Source organism: Stegodyphus dumicola, chromosome 9 (genome assembly GCF_044657685.1).
Source record: "Stegodyphus dumicola isolate Sdum_Otavi_A_Nest chromosome 9, ASM4465768v1".
Lineage (NCBI taxonomy): Eukaryota > Metazoa > Arthropoda > Arachnida > Araneae > Eresidae > Stegodyphus > Stegodyphus dumicola.
In genome coordinates this window covers 150,953,572-150,968,755 of record NC_140776.1, presented here as the reverse complement: position 1 = coordinate 150,968,755, position 15,184 = coordinate 150,953,572, and the positions used below count along the sequence as shown (strand labels likewise).

Sequence of the window (15,184 nt, the reverse complement as noted above, 5' to 3'; positions counted from 1 at the left end):
TTACTGAAATTCATTATTCAATATAAAGAATGTATGATAAAATATGAAACATATAAATTTTAAGTACAGCATGCAAAGTATTTGCTCAGATTTCTGTCTGTTCAATTCATTTATTCAAAGGTCTTATCAATTCTAAGGTTCAATAGTGTTTGCTCAGTATTGTAAGTCATTATACATGCACTTTATTGATATTACAGCAAATGCATATTGAAATTCTAAATATGATGACAGAAATAAATAAATTTGAAAAATAAGAATCAAGAAAGTTTTTAAAACAGTTTATTAGTCTGCATTTTAAATTATATAATAAAGTAAGAGTGAGAAACAGTTTGCTTGAATCTACTTTCGATCATGCCCAATTTCATGAACAGTTCTGAAGAAAAATGTTTCTGAAACTTAATTTGTAATATAAGATACAAGTTATCTCCATTGGAGTAAATTTTACATTATACTGCAAAATGATAAATATGTATAGTGTTATTTAAATTTCAAACTTTATTTATAAGTCTCATTATTGCTCTGTTGTAATGGTAAAGCTGTAAAGATCTTATTTTATTCTAAACAATTATTTTTATTTTAAGAAATTTTGCTTTCCCTTCTGATTTTAAGTTCCTGCCAGAATGCAAATCTAAATGCGTTTGGAAATAGTATTTAAGTAGCAAAATTTAAGAGTTTGTGGTAGAAGAGTTAGTTCCGAATTTATGGCACATGGTTTGAAAGTATTTTGATAGCTGAATATTTGGTGCTGGCCACTTATGTCAGATCATGTTGATATTCTAGGCTCAGCTTTGCTGTGTGCAGCTGATTAAGTGGTTTAAATTGAACAGGAGCCAATCATGTAGCTAAAATTTTATTCACTGTGATTGTACATCCTATTTTGTGTTCAAATTACTCAGCCACAAGTGGTGGTTAATTTGTGAGCACCAATTGAGTGCATGTTCTATTCAGTTTAATTAAAATTTTTAAAAAATTGTTACAACCTTCATCTGCTGTCATCTGTTTTCCTTCAAGACATGGGGAGAATGTGCTAATTCATCATCAGTAGCGTCTACAGTTTATGCATCAAAAGGAACAAGAAGACTGTACAAAGTATAATGTATTAATTATTAAGAAATCCAAAATTCTGAAGATATGAACATTTTCTCTTCTTGAAAATTATATCTGTATACCTACTGTACTGCAAAATATATAATTAAATTCTTTAATTTTTTTCAAAAATGTGCTTTTAAAAAATCATATGGCTGTCATTAAGTGAAAAAAATTATAGGGTTTACTCTCTACTAAAACAAGTCATTACTAAAGAACATTGTATGGCAGTGTTACATCAATGTGTCTGCAAATTATGCATGTTCTACATTTAATGTAGAACAAAATTTGCTGATCCTCTTCCAAAAGCTGAATTGTCTTCATATCATTGATAGTCATCAGCTTTATGTTAAGAAAGGGAGCTCATGTGTTTGCAAAAATTCCTTTGTTTCTGAACTGATATTTGTAGTTTCATAATATTTTCTGTTTTTCAGTAATTGTAATCCATCAGTATAATTGTAAGGTGCAAGAAAAAATATAAGTCATACGGCACAAGATGTCCAAAATCTGTATTGTAGTGATCTTGTAAAGCATAATTTTTAGTTAAGTATCAGAACTTGATATAGCATAATTTTTAGTTAAGTATCAGAACATGATATATACCAGTGCCTAATTATAAGCAGTAAATTAGGAAGTTAAGTCGTGTCACACTTTTCCATTTGTTGTCATGCATTCACTCTTGACACTGTAGAAACAGTTCTGAATTCCTTTTTGAAGCAATCAGCAGTATTGAATTTCCTTTTAGTTAACTCCAGTTACATTGTATAAGTGTAAATCATCTTTCCAGTTAGGCTTTACTTTGCAGTGTTTTGCCCTTCATTGTTAAAAATCTTAAATTAGTTTAATGTTTCATTCTCATCTGGAACCTTCTTTGAGTCAGATGTTCCAGGGAACTTGGTCAATTAACATTCTAAATTTCTTTGTAAAATATATCCATCTCAACCACTGAGTGTTAAAAATTACTCCAGGAACTTCAATTTCTTACATGAAATAAAAGGGTGATTTGTGGCTAATATTGGTGTGTAATCTTAATATAGTATTTATATACTCTGGTATGTTTTAGTGTAATTACCATGTGTTGGTTATTGTGATATTAGTTTGATAGCATTAGTAATCTGGTAAATTTAGTTATAAAATACTTAGAAATATATTTTATAACCAGTTTTATGGCCATCTTATTTATTAGACTTGTGTATTATATTATGCATAGTTTGTATATTTCTTTTGAGGAAATAAATAAAGCAACTGACATTTTAAAAACTTAATATATGATACTGATTTCTGTTATCTGTCTCTGCAGATTGCAAGTCAAGGACCTAACAGTAACCAACCTGCAATTCCTTCCCCTGCTAATCATCATCCTCAAAGCATGAGGTAATTAATATCAGCAAAAATAAAGACATTTATCTAACAGTATTAAAGTTCTAATAAGTTCTAAAGTTAATATTTATATAAATTTCTTAAGTGTTTGATTTTAGTTCACAGATGGCACCTTCTCCTGCTGTTTATGCCCAAAGTCCAAATTCCCAAATTACCCCATCTCCAGCTGCTAATTATTCTGCCCGCACACCTGGTGCACCATCACCTGGTAGTGCTTTAAACACACCAAGTAATGTATAAATTTAATTACTAATCTAGTAAAATAGAAATTTGAAATTTAGAATTCATTTAATACATTGGATAGCATATATCAAGGCAAATTATAACTCTATAGTAGGATGATATTTATGTTATTTCTTGTGTAATATATTTAAAATGCATTAATTTATTTTGATTTTTTTGGTAATTTAGTTTTCAGCAATTAATCTTTGTGCAGGGGTAGATGGTGTATTGCTCCTAAATAACTATTGTGGTCTTGAACTCCTAGTATACGAGGGCTATCCAGAAAGTAGATTACGTTTTGGAATAAAAAAATAAACAAAGTATAGGAAACAAATTTTATTATATACAGATGAAAGCCACACTCAAATACTACTTTTCTACATAGTCACCATACAAATTAAGGCATTTATCGTAGCGATGTACGAGCTTGGAAATTCCTTCGTCGAAAAATTCGGCCGCCTGCGCCTTCAACCACTTCGTTACCTCTTCTTGCAGCTGTGCGTCGTCATCAAAACGCTGCATAGCCAGCCACTTCTTCATTGCTGGGAATAGGTGGAAGTCGCTCGGTGCCAGGTCGGGACTGTACGGCGGATGAGGAAACAACTCCCACTTAAAAGATTCAAGAACTTTACGAGTGACATTTGCCGTGTGGGGCCGGGCGTTGTCGTGAATCAACAAGATCTTAGAGCTCAACATTCCTCTGCGCTTGTTTTCAATTGCTCTTCTGAGTTTTTGGAGAGTTTGGCAATACCTTTGAGAGTTTATTGTAGTGCCTCTTTCCAGGAAGTCCACCAAAATTACACCTTTTCTGTCCCAAAAAACAGTCGCCATCATCTTCCTTGCCGACATTGTTTGCATGCATTTCTTGGGTTTTTGGGGAGAACTTGTGTGCCCCCACTGCATTGATTGCAATTTCGTTTCACAGTTCACATGTTTCACCCATGTTTCGTCACCAGTAACGATGCGATCGAGTAAAGAGTCACCATCCTTATGGTAAGCGTCCAAAAAGTTCAACGCTGCAGCCATTCGCTGATTTTTGTGGTCCTCTGTCAAGATTTTTGGAATCCATCTTGCACAAAACTTGTGGTAACCAAGCTTTTCGCTGATGATTTCGTGCAACAAACTTCGCGAAATTTGTGGAAAACTCAAAGAAAGTTCCGTTATTGTGAAATTTCGATTTTCACGGACTTTAGCATCGACTTTTTCGAGAAGTTCGGCGGTCACTATGCTGGGTCTCCCACTTCGATCTTCGTCGTGAACATTGGTTCGGCCATTTTGAAATCTTATGACCCACTGACGCACTCCACCTTCAGTGATAATGTTGTCCCCATACACTTCACGAAGCTGCCGATAGATTTCTATCGGTTTACAGTTTTTTGCAGTCAGAAACCTTATTACTGAGCGCAGCTCGCGGGATTTTCAATTAACGCAGACATTTCAAACCGTCACAGTATCTGAACGGAGCACAGCACGAACCTCTCACTAGCATGGCTAGATGCAGACTGAGCTGCGCAACGCTCTGACCCCAAGATGGCCGCGCTAGCCCCGCCCCTAGCGGACACAGACGGAAACGTAATCTACTTCCTGGATGGCCCTCGTAAATACATATCCATTTTTTAGATTAATAGACAAAATTTTTTACCTTTTTATGTAGCTATTTTTGGGTTTTAATAACTTAAGTGATTAAGTAATAATTTTAAGTAATAATTTTGCTACCTGTAGATTGTATTAAATTAAATAGTGAAAGTGTTTTAAAAAAGCAAGGTAATAAACATAACATAGGCATTCATTGTATCTTGAAATTATAAGGATCCCATCATATTTAATGCTTTGTTTGTGTACATATAGAATTCTAAATAATACAACTGCTGCATATATTGATTTCAGAATCTTGTTATCATAAAAATCATTTGTTGATTGCAAAACATGCTCAAATGTGAAATATCTTATTGAACATAGGCGAAGAATTTAATTCATTAGGCTAATTGACTCTAAAATTTAGATGAATATTATAGTCAAAGGAAAGATTAAACTTACTGAATATGTCCTTTCTTTTAAACCTCCAACTATGGTAACATGTTCCGGAAATTTTTCCTGAATATATGCAGTGAATGTTCTTATTGCATTGATATTTAAATGCTGGGATGCATTAAAGCGGCAACTGCTATTTCTCTATCAGTTTTTGATTTCATTTGAATAAAAATCTCTCTTTTTATGAATTTTGTATCTGCAGTCAGAGGGTTAACATTACTGATACAGATTTCATAATAAGCTTTCATTTTGATATTGCTGAATGTGTCTATTATTAAAAGCATACTGGTTATATATAAGATACTAAATTTCTTTAAAATAGAATTCAAACAAATATAATAATAATACAATATGTTTTTCTAACTTATAGAGAGTGCTTACACATTTTTAGAACAATTTCGATAAAGAATTTTAAAAAGAAGCAAATGTTTTGGAATAAAAATTTTTGGCAGCAGCATATTATTTGAAATGAAAAGTATTGTCTGCAACTTATAAATTTATTCTTCTTTCAAAATGTCACATATAAACAAGCAGGAAATTGAAGAATATGTTTTTATGCTTTCTGAAGAGAAATACCATAGTAAAATTTCCATAATTCAAAAACATTTTGAAATGCATGGTATCAAAATTTCTAAGTGCAAACTAAGGAACATTATTTATCAGAAAAGACAAAAACCGTCAATCATCACTTCTACATGGAAAAAAGATACCAAACGAATTTCAAAAAGAAGTATATACTGTTTCTAAAGTTAAATAGTTGGTAATAAGAGAAATCCACCAATCTGCAGAAACCAATTGCACTGTCTGTAAATGCATTTCTAGCAACAATAATTAAAATATTATACCAAGATTTACAACTTAAAAAAGCTAAAAAAACATAAAATTTACCAGATTTTGCCGAGGCCTGTGACTGAGTACAAAACAATTTGTAGAACCATGTATGGAAAATATTTAGGAGATAAATGAAGATACAGTTGTAATCCTTGATGAAGCATTGGTTTACCTAAATAGCTGCAACAAAATAAATAAGTAAGTAAAAATGTTTATTATTGAAAATGAAGAGGAAAAAATATACAAATCTGGTTTCATCAATGCAAAGAAAGTTTCAACAAGGGGTTTAAGATTGTCACAGGATCCTCTTACAGTGGGAAATTAAAAATAAGAAGAATGGGGGGAAAATGTAAAAATCTAATCATAGTACTATCAAGAGAAAGTTTTACATCCGACATTTACGGAACAAATTCCATTTGTTTCACTAAATGACTTTCAAAGAGTGAAACTTCATCAAGGAGTAACAAGTCGTATCTTGAAAAGTACCACTGTATTCCACAGAGAAGTGAAAACCAATACAGGTCTTGCATATATACCTTTTCAGCATATTCCTGTGAAGTCCCGTGGCATTTCATGTATGAAACTCTTGAAAAGAGTCCTTTGGTCTCTTGAAAAGAGCTGTTTAAGAACAAACCCACCACGATTAGACTATCAGTTTGAACATTTAAAAAAATACTCTTTACATTTTAAACATAAGTTAAATTACCTTGAAATTATGCTAAAAATGTATAAATGCCCTCTGTATTTCTCTTACACAAATTTTTGAATTCCTTCAATTTTTTTCAGTAGTTATTAAGTAAATGATACTCAGCATTTTTAAGTATGTAGAAAATATGAAATTCAGGGGCAGTAATAGAAATGCATTTTAAAAATGAAGTATGGTTACTAAATCAAAGCCAGTTAAATGTAATTTTTATCAAGTTTTCACTGTCATTTAAAATTGTCTACTGATGGCTTGCTAAATTTCAATGCAAGTGAAATTAGAATGAACTCTGAAAACAAACATTCTAGAATAGAAGCATCCTAATGAAATGCATAGTGTATATATAGAGATGCACACACATCAAGAAATCTGTCACAATAATATTGAAAGATTTATTTTTTCTCCTTTAGGTACATGGTACATACTATCCTTATGCAGGGCATGGTAATATGACAGCTTAGTGTAAACTTTTGGTTAGATGTCATACTACTTGTGTGAGGATCACATACATATAAAGAGAACAAAATCTGTTACAATAATGTTGTGAACATTACATTTCAAATTGTTTAAAAAATATAGTTGCAACCTGTTTCAAATAAAAAGTACACCCAATTAATACACCCAAAAAAGCATGCCCAAATCTCTCTTCTCTGGATAAGCAAGCAATGTCTATAATTTGCATATCTTTCTTCCTGTTGATTCTGTATTATAATGTATGTACATTATGATATAAAATACTACCTATGTATGTAAGAAGTGGATGCACAGAAATCATTGTAACTGAAAACAAAATGCTATACAGCAGTTCCACTAGAGGCAGCTGCATTTCTTTGAATACTTTTCTTTTGACAGTGTATCATTGCTCTTATTACTTCTTCGATTATCCCCCTTCTGTGTGTGTGTATGTACTGATGTTAAATTTTCTGTTTTTGAATTCAGAATCATAGTGTTTCCATCTAGCTACTGTCATTGAAACTCTCATAATTTTAATTTTTTTTTTTCTTTTTTTTAAGTTGCACCAGGTGCAACTCCTAGTCCTGTGAGCCGAGCCTCGCAGGAGGATTCTTACCTTGAGAAGAGAAAGCAATTATCCAAGTATATTGATCCATTAAAGAAAATGATAGCCCGTATTGACAAAGATGAAAGTAAGTATTATTAGTGAGAGTTTTATCTTTTTATTTAATAATATTTTCAACCCTTTTTTTTTTTTACTTAATGGAGATAATTGAGTAAAAAAGGTACATTCTTTTTTTAGATAAAAAGAAGGATTTAAATCGAATGAAGAATTTATTAGACATTTTAACGGATCCAAATCGCAGGTAATTTAAACATTGTTTTGGCAGTGTATCCGAGACAAGAATTTATGAAGTTACTTTTATTTTCTGTTCTGCTTCAAAAATTGCAGAGACCTGCAGTGAACTTTTGGATTCATAATTTATTTGCGTGTTTGCTTTAATATTTTTGTCTTTTGTTTATCTTTTAAAGGTGCCCAATGGAAGTACTTTTAAAGTGTGAACAAGTTTTAGAAAAGATGAATCCTGTAAGTTATATCTTTTCTAAAATTAAATGTGTTATTATTTCATGTAAAAATTCTCATTTTCAATAAAACGGGAGTATCTTGAATAAATGTGTGTATGTTATGTACATTAATTTTATTATTAAAATCTTATTTTTATATGTTCCATATAAACCATGTTATTTATTTGAAGTTCTGCCATATTTAATTGTTGTTATTACTTGTTTGTGCATAGTTTTTGCAGACACAAACTATTGGGCAGAATTCTTCTAAATAAACTGTATATTAAATTCCTGAAGTGTTTTTACAACTAAATACCTGTTAATATCAAAAGCAAGAACTGTAAATGTATAAAAAATAACATCAATATTAATAAAAAGCTTAAGAGTTTAAAAAGCAATACGCAAGTTTGAACAACATATTAAAGATATCGAACACTTTCAAAAAAATTAATTCTTCAATTAAAAATTATTGGAATAGCATTCAAAAGTATAGCTTCCTGGATAAAAGTTAATATGAACAAACAAAAATCTGGTAACTTTTCTTTCTCATCTCTTAACATACACTTCATGCTTTTTAATACAGAATTTGGCATCAAACTAGTCTGAATACAAATTAGCTACAGAAATACAGGATGCCACAAATAGTTTTGGAATTTAGAGTCAAAATGAGATCTCTAGAAAAAGAGTCCTTATTTATATCACAATTCTAGCTGTGATTAATTAACAGTCTTCTAAAAGCTATGTGAGAGTTACCCAGAAACTTCTGTTTTTTTTATCATTTATTCTTTTTGGTTGTTTGTGTTCCAGTTTTAATCTCTGATTGCTTTACTTCTTTCTTTATATTTTTTAAAAATTCTGTAGCTGAATAAAAGCACCAAGTAGACATAGCCATCGTTATACAACCTTAATTATGAAATCTAAAAAATGTTTTTCCCAGAATTTGAAAGCCGGATATGTTTAACCTTTTAGTGGATGTAATTAGTCTAAGACACAATAAAAGTGGTTTATGTAAATTAACCAATTTTTATAATTTAGATCTTTAATATAACTTCTCCTTTTCATTAGCCTTCACCAAAATGCAAATGAGATTAAAGAATATTTAAGGCGGAGTTTTTGAATGTTTTATGTATAGAGCTTTTGGCTCTATATCAGTATGTAATACAATTGCAGCTTTACTTTTTATCACCCAGCACTACTTGTTAATATTCTAGCATTAATCAGTTACTAATGGGAGTTAAATCAGGCCATTTAATTGAGCTAGCTTAGGTATGCCATTATTATGTAGCTGTCAGCAACAAGGCTTTTTTTTTTTTTTTAAATGGAATTTCAACCTTATGTTATTTTAATACTCTCAGGTGGCAGAATTTCTGATTGTACGCACAAGTTATGCTTTCTGTTCTATTCAAGCTTTAATAAAAAGGCTTATTTAAAATCTTTATAAGATTTGTTGTACATATTCAGATAGAGCGATAACTTGCTTGTCAGCCTAATAAGATCTGAGGAATTTTGAGTAAATATTACACAGTTAAAACCCTATAATACTTTTCTATACTGAAGCAGATGAAGAAAGGTGTCTATAATGAAGGGTTAAATATCGGAAAAACACTCTGCAAGTAAATTATGTTATAACAAAAATCTTCATTTAGCAATTACATCAGTGATTTTAGCAGTTACATCTGAGTTTGCTCTTAATAAATTTCTGATAACTATTGTAATTTTTCAGGAGGGGGGGGGAGGGGACTTACGTTTTTTTTTTTTTTTTTTTTTTTTTTTTTTTTTTTTTTTAATTTGAATTTTAAATTCCTTACATAGCTTATCAGTAGGCTGTCATATGTTGAGTTTCGTAAACAGTGTTTTGCTTTGGAATATGAATATTTAAAATTTTTATCATTAACCTTTCATATTCATGCAATAATCAAATGTTATGGATTCTATAGTAAATGTATCTGCCTTTTTTTAATAATCATTATGTTTAGTGACAAAGATTACTCACCCAAAAAAAACTGAATTTTTCTTTGCTAATTTTTAGTCCTTTTTTTTATTATTATTGAAAGAAAATGTGTTTTCTGCTGTTTTTAATATTTGTGTGCATAATTTCATTTCTTTAATATGTGGTCTTATTCTAAATTTGGAAATATATCATGTAATTCTATCAGTTATAGAATATTATAAATTATTTTTCTGACTTTGGGAAGAAAGAGTTGATACTCAAGACTGAAATGAACTGAAAATAAAATACGTTCTTCATTTTAGTCTTTTATGCAAATGGATGGTGTACCAAGTACACAGACAACAGCATTACCTATGAAAACCCAAGAGCAGAACATCTGTCAGCCACTTCTGGATGCCCTTACTAATCATATCAAATCGCCTATGTTTAATCACATTCTTCAAAAGACTTTTGGGCCACCTGTAACAGCTCTTTTTGGGCCTAGTGTGAGGTAAGTTTATTCACGTGGTATACAGTAGAGCAGCTTATTATGCAAATACAAGATTAAAAAGATGTAGTTTTAATTTGACATAAAGGCTTTATTTGGTAATCAGGTGCTATGTGATCCAGTGCTTTTATTTATTTATCTTTTTTCCCCTCTCATTTTATCACATATTCAAATACGAAAACTATTGAATTTTTTATTTTATAAAGCTATTGTTATTGAATTATTAAACTACTGAAATTTAAGCTGGCTAAAGCAAAGAATAAGGGGCACAACAAATTTAGGGATTTCCATGTTAGTTTACAACTTTATAACAGTAACCCTGTTTTTTCTTTATTTTGCAATGATTTTATTTTTGCAAACTTTTTTTTTAAAAAAAGTCTTTGAACAGTAGAACTATGTTGATGTATCGTATACTATGTATATATGTTTAATCTATGCAGTGCCAAAACTGTGTGCGATTATTAAACTTTTTTTTTTTTTTTTAATTTGTTCATTTTTCTAATATTTTTTAAGCAAAAATAGATTGTTGTGTACATGGGAAGAACAGCAATAATATATGATATAATATATGGATGGATAATATTTTAACTAGTGTAATGCCAAGACTGTGTGTGATGCCGAGTTATGCAGTTCTCTGCTGTTAAGTGAAAGTCAATGCACTGTGTTCATAAGAAGAAAAACAATAATGCATACAATATAATATGTAATGTTGACAGTGCTGAATTTAGCACTTCTGATTTTTTTCTTAAGCAAAAATAGATTACTATGTGCATGTTAAGAATAGCAATAATGTATCATATATTAGTTTAATATGTCATTTTTGTATTTTTAATTTGTATTACTTTATCAATTGTATTGTATTAGTCCATAAGTCTTGGCAAATTTTTAGTAGTGAAAATTTTGCTAGAAAAGTTAAATGTTTTGGCAGTGTGTTTTATGTTATTTAATAGAGAATTATGTATTCTACAAAACAGTGTGTTTAGTTTGCTTATGCTGATACACTTTTTTGTTCCTTTCATATCATTAAAATGAAGTGTCACAGCAACAAAAAAGAGCATTTTTAACACCACCTGCTTTATGTGTTTTAATCAAGGGGCCAAAACCACAGAAGCTTTCCAGGACATTTGGGAAGTGTGTAGCGAAGAAGCGATGCTCTTAGGACATCTCAAAATTGGTTTAAGTTATTCAAAGACGATGATTTCTGCCATCAAGGCATTGTACAGCTTGGTGAACATTGGGAAGAAGTTGTAAAGACCAATGAGAATACATTATTGATCAATTTGCTGTTCATTTATTGCTTATTTTTGTGGAAATCTAAACTTTGAAAAAAGAATACTAGACCTCATGGGTCAACCCTATAAATTATATTTTTAATCATTATTTTCATATGTTTAATTGTTTCCTTTTAATATAATACATTAATAATGTTTGCCTAGTTATGATAAATATTGATGATCTGCAATCTTTGTTTTGAAAAAAAAATTTGCCGACTTACCCCTTATAATCTTTAAATTTAGTAGAATTAAAAATTTAATGAGTTATTTATTCATAACTCTTTAACAAAACAAATTAGCAGTTATACTATTTAATTTCCATTTAAATAGTAAAAGACATTACTTCTTTCTGGTTCTTTGTTTTTTAAAGCTGTAAAGAGTATTTCAGTTACAACTTATCCAAAAATATAAAATTTTGTTTTTTATTTTGTGTAATATTTTTACTTAGTTATTAATTTGCATTACATAAATTGCCAAAAGCAATTAGTCACTATAAAATATTTGTGACTAGTAAAAAAAAAAAAAAAGTCTCTAATAGAGAAACTTCATCATGGAAATATCTAATTGGATAAAATTGCACTGCATTCATTCATTCAGAGGAAAACTGAAATGTCCTGCAAAAATTTTCAGAAATACTTGGATGTAGTTTTTGAGCTTTTATCTTACACAGTCAGCAAAAAAAAAAAAAAAAAAAAAAAAATCAGTAGCAATTTATGATACATACACATCTTATTATGTATCAGGGGAGGCCAAATTTCATTCTTTCTCTTTAAATAAGATTTCCCTCAAGAGGCTGCCCCGCCCTTTTTTCACTCAGCTGCAGTTTTCTTTCAATCTTAGTCCATTAATGTTCTTGATAATATTTACTTAATTGCTTTTACATTATGAAAAAATTTTTAAATGTATTAAAGCTTTTTCTTTGTTCAAATGAATATAGGCTGAAATTTAAAACGAAAATATTAATATCTTCCCAAGATCAAAAAAGGAAACAAGCAAAGATGATTTCAAGTGTGGTTTATGGTGTCATAATACTTATCAATAATTATGTTTTCTCTTTGTTCAGTATTGTAGCTATTGCATATGTAAATGGGAAAATAATATGTCAAGAAATTTAATGTTTAGCTCTCCTTTCAAGAATTAACATCTAATTTTCTGTCATATCACCAAAATAATGTTCTCACGAACAAAGTAACTGGAGAAAAATAGTTGTCATTTTTGATTGCTGCTGATGTGGGATATAATGGGATTTCATCATATAGGAGAGTGATGTCTGAAAATTTTAATAGCTGCCAAATAGTTACTACATTTATTGTTATTGATAAAGCAAATCTGTATTGTCCTAAAATGTAAAACAGAGAAAAGTAATATCTGAGTTCTCTGTGTAGTCATAATAATTGGCAAATGCAGACAAAATTTTAACATTTTATAATAGGTGTCGTGTTAAATTTGAATTGAGGTGTAATGTTGGATTAATGATAATTTTTCATTAGAGCCATGGCAGTTGCTAAATTAGAATTTGATATTATTTATTTTATCATACCAGATGAAACCAAAATAATAATAATGATAATTAATGATATATAATAGCTGCCAGTTCTTCCAGTTTTACCAGAATACTTCCAGCTTTTTATCACATTTCCCAGCCTCCAAGTAAATCATATCGGCTGGTTTTAAATTTTGGGCCTTTAATTAAAGGCCGAAAATTAAAAACCAGCTATAAATAATATTTATTGAATTAATAAAACTTAAATTGTACAATTTCTACTATCCCATCTCTAGTTATTTTCTGCATAATTTTTCTTATTAAATTTTAATTTGTCTTAGAATGCAGTAAATATTTGTAGAAAATTTATGAAAATTCAGCCAGTGTTTAATCAGTTAATATTTGTATTTAAGTCTTTTTACATCAGTATAATGGTACATTATTGAGTTTATCCATACAATAGAATGTATGTAATTTTTAATTTTGCTTTTTTCATATTAAAAACACTTTGATAAATAAAAGCTTTCCGTATCTACTCAAGATTTACTCACTATAAAATGTAATGTAAGAAAATTACAAAATGAAATTCTCTAAACATAAAATTTAGAATATCTAAATGTATGTGTAGATTTATGTCGGAATCTTTAAAATTATTCAATTACCTAAATTATGCATTATAAAAAGGATTTAAAATTTACATTTCTTTTGAAACAGTGTCACTGCATTGCACATAAACCCCCCAGAAACTCCCAGTTTTTGCTTGAGAACTTCCCGCTTTTTTTATTTCAAGGTTGACGACTATATATATCTGGTTGACAAAGTACGAATGTCTTGAATATATGTTTTAAAACTTCATTTCATTAATTTTTAGGGTACCAACTCCACCCCCAAAGCGCCGAAAAGTGGAAGATGATTCAGCTGAAATTTCTGATGTGTTACAGGGAGAAATAGCTCGTCTTGATCAGAAATTCAAAGTGCAACTAGATCCCATTCAACATCTTGGATCTCGTACTGTTAATCTTATCTGCCAGCTTGGTAAGTTGAATTATTATATTTCTGCAATTTTTGAAGTATTTAAGTACATATTAAGAAGTTCGTTTTTTGTAGTGTTATTCTTTATTTGTTTTTAATTTAAATTTGTGTTATCAAATTACTATAATTATTATTTGTAGATGACAAAAACCTCCCATGCGTTCCTTCAATAAGTATTACTGTCCCTGAAAATTATCCTGAAAAACCACCCCAGTGCTACACTACCAAAGATGAATATGGTTCGTATTTGATTATTTTTATGTGAGTAACTTGCAAAAATATTAAGCTTGTATTTGTTATTAAAAAAATTATTAAAGTGTGATTTATTATTGAAGCATAAATGATTAAAAGTTCAGATTTAATTGTATGGTTATAAATATAAAAATATTGAAATTAATTACTGATAAATTTTGTTTTAGAATCAACTTCAATTCTTCAAAGCATTCAGCAGGTTCTCTCAACTCGTCTCAGTACTATGCCTCAGAAATATTCCATCACATCACTTTTAGATACCTGGGTGAGAATATGTTTGTCAGTGTAATTTTCATTATGTTACCTGGCCATTTAATATATTTGATAATTGTTATTCTACTATCATTAATTGTTATTCTACTATCATTATGTAGTTCCAAATAGTGTACTTTTCAAAGAAGTTTTTTCAGAAATGGAGAGGATTATAAGTCATTTTCATAAGTGTGTAATATTTATGACCAATATGTGTTTAATTAAACTGCTGAAGTAAAATAGCTGTAAAGCAGACAAATTATGAAAATCACATGGATCACAATTTAAAAAAAAATTACCAAATATAGTAGATTTTTTGCAGAAAACAAACCTCTCAGAGGAACTGCCTGTAGCTTTACAGGGTAAGACTGTGCAAGCTAATGCCAAATCTTTGCTATTCTGTAATAGGGAGCAGCATTTCCCAAACAGGGCTCTGTAAAACATTGTTAAGAATTCCTCAAAAAATAGGGAAATAACATGTACGTCATGAAAGAGAAAATTATTTTTTTCTCTGATTCATTATTGTATTTGGGTAACTTTGATGAGGAAAGTGGGGTGTGCCAGTGAGAAAAGTCTAGCCAGAGTCAGATTTAGACTTGACATCATGGACTAGAATCTAGTGTGACTGTGTATGCATTAGTAATGCAAGAAGTGTAGGATCATGTGGTTGGTTAAACAGAGA

At 30.0% G+C, this 15,184-nt stretch overlaps 1 protein-coding gene across 5 annotated transcripts in view; it reads left to right on the top strand.

Moving 5' to 3' along the window:
• MED15 (mediator complex subunit 15) overlaps positions 1–15,184 on the top strand; it is a 196,389-nt gene that overhangs the window by 177,951 nt on the left and 3,254 nt on the right. For all 5 annotated transcript variants that reach the window (XM_035351292.2, XM_035351291.2, XM_035351293.2 and 2 more), the window contains 9 exons: positions 2,387–2,460; positions 2,565–2,695; positions 7,267–7,398; positions 7,509–7,572; positions 7,739–7,793; positions 10,025–10,212; positions 13,838–14,001; positions 14,139–14,237; positions 14,418–14,515. In XM_035351292.2, coding sequence (XP_035207183.1) covers positions 2,387–2,460; positions 2,565–2,695; positions 7,267–7,398; positions 7,509–7,572; positions 7,739–7,793; positions 10,025–10,212; positions 13,838–14,001; positions 14,139–14,237; positions 14,418–14,515 — 1,005 coding nt within the window. The remainder of the gene's footprint in view (positions 1–2,386; positions 2,461–2,564; positions 2,696–7,266; positions 7,399–7,508; positions 7,573–7,738; positions 7,794–10,024; positions 10,213–13,837; positions 14,002–14,138; positions 14,238–14,417; positions 14,516–15,184) is intronic.